This window comes from Hyla sarda, chromosome 3 (genome assembly GCF_029499605.1).
Source record: "Hyla sarda isolate aHylSar1 chromosome 3, aHylSar1.hap1, whole genome shotgun sequence".
NCBI classification, from domain to species: Eukaryota; Metazoa; Chordata; class Amphibia; order Anura; family Hylidae; genus Hyla; species Hyla sarda.
Window position 1 is genome coordinate 177,844,118 of NC_079191.1, and position 14,494 is coordinate 177,858,611.

General features: G+C 43.4%; 2 protein-coding genes across 9 annotated transcripts in view; one reads left to right on the forward strand and one right to left on the reverse strand.

Moving 5' to 3' along the window:
- ABCC5 (ATP binding cassette subfamily C member 5) overlaps positions 1-14,494 on the reverse strand; it is a 169,487-nt gene that overhangs the window by 130,766 nt on the left and 24,227 nt on the right. For 2 of the 4 annotated variants that reach the window (XR_008891201.1, XM_056565595.1), the window contains exons 1-2: positions 2,426-2,564; positions 318-492 (exon numbers count right to left, since the gene is read on the reverse strand). Coding sequence is in view for 3 of the 4 variants with exons in the window: in XM_056565595.1 (XP_056421570.1) it covers positions 318-446 (129 nt within the window). In the remaining variant the exon portion in view is untranslated. Of the gene's footprint in view, positions 1-317; positions 493-1,890; positions 2,010-2,425; positions 2,565-14,494 lie in introns of those variants that run through there. The other 2 variants (XM_056565596.1, XM_056565597.1) reach the window with 2 other exon arrangements.
- LOC130361916 (5-hydroxytryptamine receptor 3A-like) overlaps positions 2,127-14,494 on the forward strand; it is a 135,840-nt gene continuing 123,472 nt past the window's right edge. For 2 of the 5 annotated variants that reach the window (XM_056565601.1, XM_056565603.1), the window contains exon 1: positions 2,700-2,881. In XM_056565601.1, coding sequence (XP_056421576.1) covers positions 2,848-2,881 — 34 coding nt within the window. In that variant the 5' untranslated portion in view covers positions 2,700-2,847. Of the gene's footprint in view, positions 2,204-2,699; positions 2,882-3,486; positions 3,707-12,183; positions 12,269-14,494 lie in introns of those variants that run through there. The other 3 variants (XM_056565606.1, XM_056565602.1, XM_056565605.1) reach the window with 3 other exon arrangements.

Consider the following 14,494-nt stretch of genomic DNA (forward strand, 5'->3'; position numbering starts at 1 on the left):
CTAGGGGAGATGTGAGCAGATAGCATACTGAGGGAGAGACCTGCACAGTGAGGCCACGCCCCCTCCCTTTGAGAGGAATTCAGACTAGTGAGCTAAATTTAAAGTGTAATAAAAAAATAAATAAAGGTGCTAGACACAAAAATTAGATGTACATGGTCAGGATTAGGTACTGAGTGATATATTTTAAAAAATGTATTTTTTTGTTTGTTTTTTTTTTTGGATCTGACGGGTACACTTTAATATATATTCCCTAAAAAAATGTTATAATGAAATTAAGAGAGCAACTGTACAAAAACACAAAAAAAAGTTTAACTAACCAGTGCTTTAGCCTTGGAATATCTGAAGTCCTCTTGCTCTTTTTTCTCATCTTCTTTGGTTTGCTCCCGAACATTTCTGTACCCAAGGCTGGGTATGACATATTCGACTCCTAGATCTAGATCTTTCATCTTCCCTTAGCATTGAGTGCCTCTAGTGACACAGCGTTCACTAAAACTGTAAACAGAAAGAACATTTTGCATAACTACATCTGCACCACCTGTGATTCGCATTATTTACACCACTGTTCACTTCATCGCCCTCGGTCACAGCCATATACAATACCACACACACACATGTCCGGGCAAGTCTGCACTAGGAGGGAGCAGAGTCCCTCCATTCTCCCTATCACAACAGCTTCATTGGATTTCTGTCTGCAATTTACTTCAATCATGACATCACTGGTTGTCTTTAGAGAAGGCAGCAGCAGGCAGATAAGCAAGGATATAAAGAATAAAAGGGAGGAATAAGTACGCAATGGGGGAATCTGGTTCGGCATTATACAGGCCAATAGTAGTTTTAAGGGTAATTAATCTACTTTTATGAACAACTTCTCAACAATACAGACAAAAACACACATCAGCACCGCACACTGCCCATCTACTACAATACTGCCCTGTATAGACCCAAGGATTACACTAGTGTTTTGCCAGGAAGAAAAAACAACGCCAGTGTTTGTGTGGCACAGTGTTTCCCAACCAGGGTGCCTCCAGCTGTTGCAAAACTACAACTCCCACCATGCCCGGACAGCCGTTGGCTGTCCGGGCATGCTGGGAGTTGTAGTTTTGCAACAGCTGGAGGCCCCCTGGTTGGGAATAGTGATGAGCGGCATTGCCCATATTCAAATTCGCGATATTTTGCGACTATATAGATGAATATTTGTCTTATATTCGCAAATTCGAGGAAGAAAACAGTGAGGGGGTGGGCAAATTTACTATTGGTTGCTAGGGATGTTGTTGATAACCTCTGACAAGGGTATTTGCATCATTCTAATTGGCCCACAAGTGAAAAGAAGGAATATGCGCATATGCGGAAAAAAGTGAATATTCAAAATTTCGAATATATAGCGAATATATTCGCGATAAAAATTCTAAATGTGAATATTCGCACCCAACACTAGTTGGGAAACACTGGTGTAGTATGATGTATAAGGTAGGGAACATCTAGTGTATATATTGTGCTGTCATGCCATGTATGGTGAATGTATTTATTGTATAAGTGAGGATTGCAAATAAAGTTATTTTCAATAAAAAAAAAAAAAAAAAAGGGAAGGAAAAGCAACACAATTTTACTATTCTTTTCATTGCTTTAGGTTTAGTTTATGGGATGGACACATGAAAACACAGTAGTATCCATCCCCCTGCAGCCTGCTATAGATGTCTATAGAATGACAGGCCCTGGATCGATGCACAGGGCTCGGCTGGTACATGAAGGCCTTCGACTAGATCACCTTGTACCGTCCACACTGCAAACAACAAGGACACAATGTAACGGAAGGCCAGATGTTCCCAGCATCATCCCCTCTGCATCAGCCCCATGCCAGGGATGTCGTCATGCCGCAGTGTTCATATATACCTGCAAATGTCTGCGGATCGCTGCCAGTGCCCACTGTATACAATACCAGCATCAGTGTGCCACCCCCACCTGCGCTGTGCGATATAAAGGGAAGTACCACAAGCGCCCCCTGCTGTCCAGCAGAAAGACTGCACCGGCAAAAAAAAAAAACACACACAAAAAAAAAAACACAAAAAAAAGCGACACAGTCAGAGCAGAAAAGCCTGCAGCACATCCCTGCGGTACCGCACAGACTGTATGCCTCAGGCATAGAGGAGAACAGGATATGGCTGACACCTCAGGGGACAGATAAGCGCAGTGCGCAGACTCTGAGGTAACAGTATTAGAGAGATCCCGCAATGTCACCTTTATGTAGGGCGACATAGTTAAGAAGAAGGGCTAAGGAGTATTGTAACCCGAACCTAGCGCTGGAGGTGTCGAGAAACAATGGAAGAGCCCGGAATACACTAGAAAAGAATATCTGGTGACAGTGGCTGCGCCCCCACATAGCTACTCCAGCTTTGTGACACAGAGAGCAGCTCCTAGGCCCGGTTACCTGGCAGGTTGTAGGCGCAGGTAGCAGGTTCAGTGCTGTCACAAGCTCTGGTCCTATCTCCTCCACTGCGGCTCTTCAACTCAGGAAAACAAGCAGCCGGGTTGCGGGGGAGTCCAGTGAAGGATGCAGTGCGCCTGCGCACTGTCTGCCTTTCTATACAAGATGGGAAATGTAGTTCTCGTTTAGCTCAAAGGCTTTGGAGAAATGCTCATTCTGGACTACGACTCCCAGGATTCAAGAGGCCTAGGAGAGGCGTGACTGTACTATCAAAGAGAAGAGTGGGGGATGGCCTGACGTAGAGCCACGCCCCCAGGCTCGTGCTGCGGCAGCACCCTCTGGAACGTTCTGTGCGGAGATCTGAGTGAGGCCATTTTAGGCCTGGGTGTGACAGACATTGTCATTGTGCTGCAAACAAATGCTGTATGCTTAGTGTGCCACCAGCTTTATATCCTACAGGTTATATCAGCTAAACAACTACTGAATCATATAGTGTAACTTCTCAAGCTACATAGAAATAGTAAAGTCATAGAGGGACATTTATCAATGTTTGCTTATGTATTCTTTTTTTAGTAATTTTTTCCTTACTTTTTTTTTGCTTATGTGTGACTTATTTATCAACTGCTTTCAGCCTGTTGATAATTTTCTTTCACGTAAGCAATTTTTCCTTTTTTACTTTGGTAGTAGCTTTTTCTGCTCCATGTTTGAGCTGGAGTAAATTTTGTAAATTTTTTACCCATAGTCCATTTTAAAATGATTACTACGTAGTTAATTTTTGGAAAACTTGCTTTTCTCGTTTTTCAGTCAAAATGTCGCACGAAAAATCGTGTAGTCGCAGTTGCGACAATTTAGCGACAATTATAGTAAAGAAAAGCTGAATAAACCCGTTGATAAGTGTCCATAATAGTTATTTATCAGACTAAAATATTCAACCCTCCATAGGTTAGCCACCTAAGCTGAGGGGGCAAAATCCACCCGAGGGTTGGGAGAGGATAATAAGGGGGGAGATTAATCAAAACTTGCTGAGAAAATATCGACCAGTTGCCCATATCAACCAATCAGATTATTCTTTCGTTTTTGAAAAGGCTTCTGTAATAAATAAAAGGAGTAATCTGGTTGCTATGGGCAACTGGTCAACTTTTCCTCAGGTCATGATGAATTCCCAATGATCCTATTGTGAGGTTCATTATGGGGCTCACGTTGGTTTCTACCTACTCCTGAGAGTCTAGGGCAGCATTTACCAACCTGTGGCTTTATTTATGGCAAATCTACAGCTACCATCAGGTAAAGGGGAAGTTGTAGTTTACACTGTTGGAGAGACATAGGTTGGGGATCACTGGTCTGAAGCTTCTTTGTTTCTGTGAACACATCTTCTTTAACCGCTTAAGGACCACAGGTTTTTCCAGTTTTGTACTTTTTTTTTAAATTTTTTCCTCGTCACCTTCTAGAAATCATAACGATTTCAATTTTGCACCTACGGACTCATATGAGGGCTTATTTTTTGCGTCACCAATTGTACTTTGTAATGAGATCAATCATTTCACCACAGAATTAACGGCAAACCCAGAAAAAATATATTTGTGGGGCAAAATTGGATTGTAAATTTTGGGGGCTTCCGATTCTGCGCAGTGCACTTTTCAGTAAAAATGACACCATATATTTATTCTGTAGGTTTATACGGTTACAATGATACCCATTTTATATAGGTTTTCTTTATTTTACTGTTTTATAAAAAATAATAACTACATGCACCAAAATTAGTATGTTTAAAATTGTCCTCTTCTGACCCCTATAACTTTTTTATTTTTCGTTATTAGGGTTCATTTTTGCACCGTGATCTGAAGTTTTTATCAATACCATGATCGTTTTGATCAGACTTTTTGATCACTTGTTATACATTTTTTTAGGGTACATTAGGGGAAGATTTATCAAAAACTGTCCGGGGGAAAAGTTGCCGAGTTGCCGATAGCAGCCAATTAGCTTGCTTCTTTCATTTTTGAAAAGGCCTCTGAAAAATGAAGGAAGCGATCTGATTGGTTGCTATGGGCTATTTACTCTGCCCCCCTCTCCCCCCCCCAGTGTGACCAAAAATACGCAATTTTGGACTTTGGAATTTCTTTAGGTGTACACCATTGACCATGCGGTTTAATTAACCGCATGGTTTTATAGTTCGGACATTTACACATGCGGCGATACCACATGTTTCTTTTAATTATGTTTATATATTTTTTATATGAAATCTGGGAAAAGGGGGGTGATTTCAACTTTTAATAAGGAAGCGGTTAACCCCTACAGGACCCATAACGTACCGGTACGTCATGTGTCCACTCCCGTTCTATAACGCGGGTCGGGCCCGGCCTCTAACAAAGGCCAGGACTTGTGTGCCGCACGCTATTAACCCATTAGACGCCGCGTCTAAAGTGGAAGTAAATCATTGCCGGTTAGCTCAGGGGGCTGTTCGGGATGTCCGCTGCGAAATCGTGGCATCCCCAACAGCTGTGACACAGCAGGAGGGTCCCTTACATTGCCTCCTGGTGTCCGATCGCCGAATGACTGCTCAGTGCCTGAGATCCAGGCATGAGCAGTCAAGTGGCAGAATCATAGATCAATGGTTTCCTATGAGAAACCATTGATCAATGTAAAAGATCAGTGTGTGCAGTGTTATAGCCCCCTGTGGGAGCTATAACATTGCAAAAAAAAGTGAATAAAGATCATTTAACCCCTTCCCTAATAAAAGTTTGAATCACCCCCCTTTTCCCATCTAAGGCTGGGTTCACACCACGTTTTTCAAATATGGTAACCGTATACATTTTTCCGCAAAAAAACGTATACAACCGTATCCGAAACCGTATGCATAGAGAATGCATTGTAAACCGTATTCCAAATGTTGTGTACGGTTGCATCCATTTTGCCTCGGATACGTTTTTGCCGATTTTCAACCGTAGGCAAAAACGCTGTCGACCACGTTTTTGCCTCCGGTTGGAAAACCGTATGCGAACCATATGCGGTTCTTTTAACATTGTTGTCTATGAGAACCGTACACAGAATTTCAGAATACGGTTGCACACGGTTTTTCTAATCCGTTTTTGGAGTTGACACATGCGCAGATTGGAATTTCAATAGAACAATAGTAACTTTATTAAATTGCTGGAAAACTAATTCCAACAAAATAGCAAAACCGTTGGCAAAAACTGATGCAAACGGATAGAACCGTACGGGGAAAAACCGTATACGTTTTAATTTGGAGTCATACGGTTGTATAAGGTTGCATACGTTTTTTGCCGTATGTTTTTTAGCGGAAAACCGTATACGGTAACCGTATTTGAAAAACGTGGTGTGAACCCAGCCTAACAAAGGCCAGGACCTGTGGCTAATAGCACAAGGCACTGATCGCGGTGCCGCACGCTATTAACCCATTAGATGCTGCGTCTAAAGTGGAAGTAAATCATTGCCGGTTAGCTCAGGGGGCTGTTCGGGATGTCCGCTGCGAAATCGTGGCATCCCCAACAGCTGTGACACAGCAGGAGGGTCCCTTACCTTGCCTCCTGGTGTCCGATCGCCGAATGACTGCTCAGTGCCTGAGATCCAGGCATGAGCAGTCAAGTGGCAGAATCATAGATCAATGGTTTCCTATGAGAAACCATTGATCAATGTAAAAGATAAGTGTGTGCAGTGTTATAGCCCCCTGTGGGAGCTATAACATTGCAAAAAAAAGTGAATAAAGATCATATAACCCCTTCCCTAATAAAAGTTTGAATCACCCCCCTTTTCCCATTTAAAAAAAAATAAAACAGTGTAAATAAAAATAAACATATGTGGTATCGCCGCGTGCGGTCAATGGCGTACGCTCAAAAAAATTCCAAAGTCCAAAATAGTGTATTTTTGGTCACTTTTTATATCAATAAGTCCTATGAATACATGGTACCGCTAAAGACTTCAGATCATGGCGCAAAAAAATGTGCCCTCATACCACCCCATACGCGGAAAAATAAAAAAGTTATAAGGGTCAAAAGATGACAATTTTAAACGTATACATTTTCCTGCATGTAGTTAGAATTTTTCCCAGAAGTATGAGAAAATCAAACCTATATAAGTAGGGTATCAATGTAATCGTATTGACCTACAGAATAAAGATAAGGTGTCATTTTTACCGAAAAGTGTACTGTGTAGAAACAGAAGCCCCCAAAAGTTACAAAATGGCTGGTTTTTTTTCAATTTTTTTTTTCTGTTTTGCCCTAGATTTTTGGGTAAAATGACTGATGTCATTATAAAGTAGAATTGGTGGCGCAAAAAATAAGCCATCATGTGGATTTTTAGGTGCAAAATTGAAAGAGTTATGATTCTTTAAAGATAAGGAGGAAAAAACAAAAATGCAAAAATGGAAAAACTCCGGGTCCTTAAGGGGTTAATGTATGTGTTTTTAAACTTTTTTTTTTACACTTTTAGTCCCCTTAGGGAACTTTTAGGAGGGATCATTAGATTCCTCATACAGATCAATGTGGTTCCATAGAACCACATTGATTTGTGTGCTTTGCACTCGATTGATAATGCCTGGTCCTGCCAGGTTAAAGCAGTTAAAGGTACCTTTAGACGCCGCTGTCAGCTTTAAGAGCGGCGATCTAAAGGGTTAAGAGTCGGCCGTGGCTATCGCTGCATGTCTGCTATTAACGCCAGCCCTCAGCTACATGAATCAGCTGGGGGCCGACCCATATGGCGCGGGCTCGAGTTGGGAGCCCACGCCATACCTGCTTAATGGCACATGGACGTGTGTACATGTCCATGGTCGTTAAGGGGTTAAGAATACCTGTCATTTCCCACAACATTTTTTTTATATGTTACTCAGTTTGTAATGATGATCATGTACATAACTTTATGTGTCTAGCACCTATATTTCTCTCACAAATACCTTTTATCTGTTGCTTACTTGGTTTGTCATTCTGGAGGGGGCGTGTCCTCACTCTGCATGACTCATCTTTCTCCCTGAGTGCTGGGTCTTGTCATTCAGTCACTGAAGGCTGCTCTGTAACCCCTTCCTCCCTGCCTCAGTCTGATAGGACAGGAGAAAGCACAGAGGAGTGCTAGTCCCACCCTCACTTACTGGACTTTGTCCATGCCTGTGCTACAGTTGGGAAAAGGATGATGTTATGGGGAACCTTGGACGTCTTTTTTATAAGCCATGATTTAGATAAAAAGGAGATATATTTTTATGAAGTATATTAGAAAGGTTACTGTTTTGCCAAGATGTACAACAAATAAAAAAGTGTTTTAATCTGACAGTGCCAGTCTTAGAAACATTAGTGGTCATAGCAATTGGAATTTAATATAATCGCACTTTACACCCGGGCCCGGAACATTCATTAGCCGGCTGGGCCCCCTATGTGCACTATGCTGTTCCCGCCATCATGGCTGTCATGTTTTGTGTCGCTGTGGGTTCGGTGTCATGTGTCCACAGCTGTCCCCTGTTCTGTGTGTGACCAGGAAGTTAGAGCCTCTGCTCATAACTGCGGGGGAGGGGGAGATAGACGGGTGACCCGAGGCTATCCGTGACTGTCATCAACCGCATGGACAATCTGGGGCGGACCTGTACATGGGATGAAAAAATTGTATAGAATGACTGGGAGGGTATAGCAGAGTGGACATAGCGCAAAGCAGATGTCTCCTTTAGCATTGGTTGTCTCTGTAGTAACTAAGAGGGAGACGTGTTAAAGTGTTGTTGCTTATGGCGACCTATGATGGTGCTGCTTTGCTTAGCCAAAACCATTCTAGATTTGAAATTGCACTGTAACTGGTTTTCCTAGTTACCTGGCCGCTAACCAGGTGGAGCACTCTCATGTACACACTTGCATATGTTGATACAGTATGTACTCTTCCCACATCTTTCATACTTTATCATGTTACTTCCAACATGCATATGTCACTACTTTGAATGTCACATCAGTTTCATGTATATAATTTAGGGAGCTCTGACCTACGCTATAACATTTGTATCACGCATACTCCACTACACAGTTGTACCTTTCATAAGTTTTAACCACACGCCACGATACGACTGTGCCACGCATGCGTGTCATCATAGTTGTACGTGCACATGCTGCAATAGTATTCTCATGACAAAAAAATGCTAGTTGCATTCATATTTTGCATGTGCTCGTGGTTTAATGTACATATGCTTGTAGCTTTCATACTGTACATACGCTAGTAGTTATTCTATACATGCGCTGGTGCATTTCATAATGTACATACACTTTTACCATTTATACGGTACATATGTCAGCAGTTGTCATACTGTATATACACTTGTACCATTTATACTGTACATACAACAGTTATACTGTATATACGCTTGTACCATTTATACTGTACATACAACAGTTATACTGTATATACGCTTGCACCATTTATATTGTATGTACAGAAGTAATTGTTATACTGTAGTTACGCTTGTACCTTTTATACTGTACATATATCAGTAGTTGTTATACTGTAGTTACGCTTGTACCTTTTGTACTGCGTATACATCAGTAGTTATACTGTATATACACTAGGGATCGACCGATTATTGGTATGGCCGATATTATCGGCCGATAATCACGATTTTGGGCATTATCTGTATCGGCAATTACCTTGGGGTGTAAGTTCTAGTTTACCCTCTGTACATTACAGCTTTAAATACTGGATAAATGTCCAGCAACTATGCTTAGCATACATTTCCATAGTGTTTTACCATGCTTCAGTTATCACAGAGTACACAAAGTATGCCTGCCCTTCTGCGGGAATGCACCATACATGTTATTGTGATGGACACAGAGCAATGACATCCCAACACATAGGTGGTTGTTTACCCTGTAGGCCTGCCACCTCTGCAGGGGGAGGCACCACATAGGTTATTGTTACTGACATGTCTTTCAGAGCTATAACATTAAGACACATAGGTGGTTGTTTACCCGTTATGCCTGCCACGTCTGCAGGGGGATGCACCACATAGGTTATTATTACTGACATGTATTTCAGAGTAATAACATTACGACACATAGGTGGTTGTTTACCCGTTATGCCTGCCACGTCTGCAGGGGAGGCAGCATATAGGTTGTTGTTACTGACACGTCTTTCAGAACAATAACATTGCGACCCATAGGTGGTTTGTTTACCCGTTATGCCTGTCACGTCTGCAGAGGGAGGCACCACATAGATTATTGTTGCTGACATGTCTTTCAGAGCAATAACGTTACGATACTTAGGTAGTTGTTCACCCTTCATACCTGCCAAATCTGCAGGAGGATACAGTACATAACATAGTAACATAGTTCATAAGGTTGAGAAAAGACCAGAGTCCATCAAGTTCAACCTATAACCCTAATGAGTCCCTATTGAGTTGATCTAGAGGAAGGCAAAAATATGGCAGTCAGAATAAATCCCTGGATCAACGTTCTGTCCCTATAAATCTAATATACATAACCAGCAATGTTATTATTCTCCAAAAGTGCATCCAGACTCCTTTTCAATTCTTTTACAGAGTTCACCATGACCACCTCCTCTGGGAGAGAATTCCACAGTCTCACTGCTCTTACAGTAAAGAACCCCCGTCTGTGCTGGTGTAGAAACCTTCTTTCTCTAAACGTAGAGGATGCCCCCTTGTTATAGATCCAGTCCTGGGTATGAATAAATCATGGAAAAGATCTCTGTACTGTCCCCTGATATATTTATACATAGTTATTAAGTCTCCCCTAAGCCTTCTTTTTTCTAAACTAAATAACCCTAATTCTGATAATCTTTCTGGGTACTGTAATCCTCCCATTCCCCGTATTACCATGGTTGCCCGTCTTTGAACCCTCTCCAGCTCCACTATATCTTTCTTTTACACTGGTGCCCAGAACTGTACACAGTATTCTATGTGTGGTCTGACTAGTGATTTGTACAGCGGTAGAATTATTTCCTTGTCGTGGGCATCTATGCCCCTATTGATGCACCCCATGATTTTATTTGCCATGGCAGCAGCTGCCTGACACTGGTCACTACAGCTAAATTTACTGTTAACTAAGACTCCCAAGTCCTTTTCCACATCAGTCGTAGTGGTTGTTACTGACTTCAGAAAAAAATGACAAAGACGCATAGGCGGTTGTATACCTTTCATACCTGCCATGTCTGCAGGGGATGCACTGTGTAGTTATTGCTGCTGACACACCTTCAGAGCAATAACGTCATGACACAGAGGTGGTTGCTATATTAAACGCTGGTTATGTAAGAACTGTTAGGTTTTTAGTAGGTATGTCCCAATACTATTATCGATATCGGGGCCAATATTCGGCATTTGTATGGTATCGAGGACTCGTTTAATATCCCCGATACCATGTCCGATACCTGCTGCTGTGCGGCCTCGCTCCATTGTCCCGTTCTCCCGATCGCATATGCTGTCTATATAAGGGGGGGGGGCCCTGCTGTCTATAAGAGGAGGGCCTGCTGTCTATAAGAGGGAGGCCTACTGTCAATATAAGGGGGGCCTGCTGTCTATATGAGGGGGGTCCTGCTGTCTATATAAGGGGGGCCTGCTGTTTATATAAGGGGGGCCTGCTGTCTATATGAGGGGGCCTGCTGTCTATATGAGGGGGGCTGCTGTCTATATGGGGGGGCTGCTGTCTATATGAGGTGGGGGGCTGCTGTCTATAAGAGGGGGGCCTGCTGTCTATATAAGGGGGAGTCTGCTTTCTATATAAGGGGGGAGTCTGCTGTATATAAGGGGGGGGGGGCTGCTGTCTACAAGAGGATGGGGCCTGCTGTCTACAAGGAGATGGGGCCTGCTCCCTACAAGAAGGGACCCTGCTCGCTACAAGGGGGTATCCTGCTGTCTACAAGGGGGACAAGAAGGAGCGCTGTCTACAAAGTGGTGGGGCCTGCTGTCTACAAGGGGGGGCCTGCTGTCTGTAAGGGGGGGGGGCTGTTGTCTACAAGAGGATGGGGCCGGCTCCCTACAAGGGGATGGGGCCTGCTCCCTACAAGGGGGTACCTTGCCGTCTACAAGGGGGACAAGAGGGAGCGCTGTCTACAAAGTGGTGGGGCCTGCGGTCTACAGGGGAGGCTGCTACTAATGTCTGCAACTATCTATACTACCTACAAGGGGATACTACCTACTATAAAAGGCAATTTTACAGCAGAGTCACCTGCACTAACTTGAATTTATAGGTAGTGCAGGTGACCCGGTTTCTACCGCTGCTCACCATGTAAACGTCAGCACAATTGCTCCGGAGACATCGGTCTCACCACCAATGCAAATTTCCTGTTCTGTCCAATGGAGAAGAGAGAGATCTTGGCTCATACTACAGCAGCCGCCTCCATTGCACACAACAAGAACCCACACATCAGCACGGTAAGCAGTGCCAGAGACCGGGTCACCCTGGTGTCAGATTCCCTTTAAAATAAAAGTACTCGTACTTGGTATCGGCGAGTACTAGAATTGAAGTATTGGTACTCGTGCTCGGTCTTAAAAAAATGGTATCGGGACATCCCTAGTTTTTAGGCATGATGGTTACGCAAAAACCTGTCACGTTTACAGGCGCGATGGTTACGCAAAGACCTGTCACGGCTACAGGCACGATGGTTACGAAAAGACCTGTCACGTCTACAGGCATGATGGTTGCGAAAGACCTGTCACATCTACAGGCACAATGGTTATGCAAAGACCTGTCATGGCTACAGGCACGATGGTTATACATAGACCGTTCACACCTACAGGTACGATGGTTACATAAAAACCTGTCACGTCTACAGGCATGATGGCGATGAAGGAATCAATCATTCACAGCGGGACGTCACTCCTGAGATCAGTTTTCAGTTGGAAGATTGGCAGATAAGGTATGGTTTAGTCTTCAGGTAAGATGTTTATTCAAGTGTAGTTTGATTTTCAGGTGATATGGCATTACAAGGTTATTATCACGAAAGGTCTGTCATGTAGTTTTGTTATTGTGTGTCATTTTGCTAACAGTTTATTTTTGCCTCTTAATAGCAGTGATTTGGATAAGTCTCATGTTATGCCTGACATGTATCTATCGGTTTCACTCTTGGCATGGTGTCATGGGTAAGGCTTCTTTCACACTATGAGCATTCATCCGTTCTTAAATGTCCGTTTTCTGTGTGAAAACGGATGTATAATAACGGATGAAATAATGGGTTCTAACGGATGAATAAATATTCATCCGTTAAGACCCATTATAACATCCCTCCTGTATGGCCATAACACCTCTGCCTACAAACTCCCACAGCCGGGACTACTACTCCCATTATGGAACAGACTTGTTTCCATGATGGGAGTAGTAATTCCCTGGCTGCGGGAGTCTGCAGAAAGCTGGGGAGGCTACATTAGTGTTTGTACTACTACGCCCATCATGGAACAGAGTGTGTTCCATGATGTGGGTTGTAGTACAGGGGTTGAGGGATTGATCGCACCGGGTTTCACTTCTGAGACCCAATGTGATCAGAAGATATTAAGCAGGGGAGCGGGCGGTATGCTCGGCAACCCTGCGATGTATCCTGTGTTTTAACTTTCATTTTTTTAAATCCCCCGCGGGGAGCCCTGAATGGCCGGTATCGGGGAGCCAATCAGGCAAGCAGACATACAACCACATAATAAAGCAGCCCAAATTGGTGAGTACAATGGTAGTGAACCAGAAATGCTTACTATCTAGCACATTAATAGGTGTTTTGTCAGGGAATTATCTACTGGATAATTACATGGGACGATCACTGATGACATCATGAAATGTATCTATAAATACCCCCACTTGTTTAGGTGCCCCAGCCATTGCCATTGTTTTCTCTTGACAATGCTGTTATTACGGTGAAACATGTTGAGGGATGGCGTGACAATCAAGTTTTAATGTAAACATGTGTGGGGGCTGTATTAGGTGAACTGCAGCACCTGTATACTATTAATAATAGGGTTGTATACTCTCAATGGGTTACACTGTCATACAGTATCCATCACAGTATCATTTTAAACACATTTTATCAGGGTTTATTATATTATTTTTTTTATAAGTTACAATTAAACTTATATGTTAGGACAAGACCAATTTAGCTCAATATTGCATATGTTATTAATCGAATATTGTCATATGCATGTACACTTTTGCATTGTGTTTTACACATTTATGTTTTGGGTTGTACTTTGGTCTTTATTTATATTGAAGAGAAGAAATAAAAACACAATAAAAAAACAATACCATCATGCTTTAGGCTGATTCCTAGAGCCCTGCACACTGTGTCTAATGTCAGGAACCTTCCCCTGGTACTGCACAACAAGCCAACCTTTCCTTACGCAGCTTTGGGTTGCTGACAATTACTAACTGCCACAGTATTTCCCAACCAAAAAGCTTTTCTGGCTATGTGCCAGAAACTTTATGCTTTTGCAAGAAGACTGAAAAGGTAAGAATTGGTTGGTTTCTATTTTATTTTTTTTTATTTTTTTTCTTGTTTTTACTTTTTTTTTCTACTTAAAGGGGTACTACGCCCCTAGACATCTTTTCCCCTTTCCAAAGGATAGGGGATAAGATGTCTGATCGCAGGGGTCCCGCTGATGAGACCCCCCGCAATCTCCCTGCAGCACCCAGCATTCGTTTAGAGGATCATGGCGTCACAACCACACCCCCTCGTGATGTCACACCACGCCCCCTCAATGCAAGTCTATTAGATAGATGTGTAAATGAAATTTTTTTTCCCACTAAAATGCGCGCGCCAGCGCATGACAGCAGGGGACCGGGACGGGTAAGTGACCTGGGATGCGATTCGCGAGCGGGCGCGTCCCGCTGTGCGAATCGCATCCCCGACGGCCATGACAGTGCAGCGCTCCCGGACAGCGGGACTGACCGGGGCGCTGCAGGGAGAGAGACGCCGTGAGCGCTCCGGGGAGGAGCGGGGACCCGGAGCGCTAGGCGTAACAGTACCCCCCCCCTTAGGTCTCCCCTTTTCTTTGTCCGGTAACTGCCTCCCCTGGGATGAGGACACCGGGAAAGAATGGAGGGTTTCCTCAACGGCAGGCAGTACAGCAGGAGTGGGAATGGGGAGGGCAGAGGGCGAAGCCTG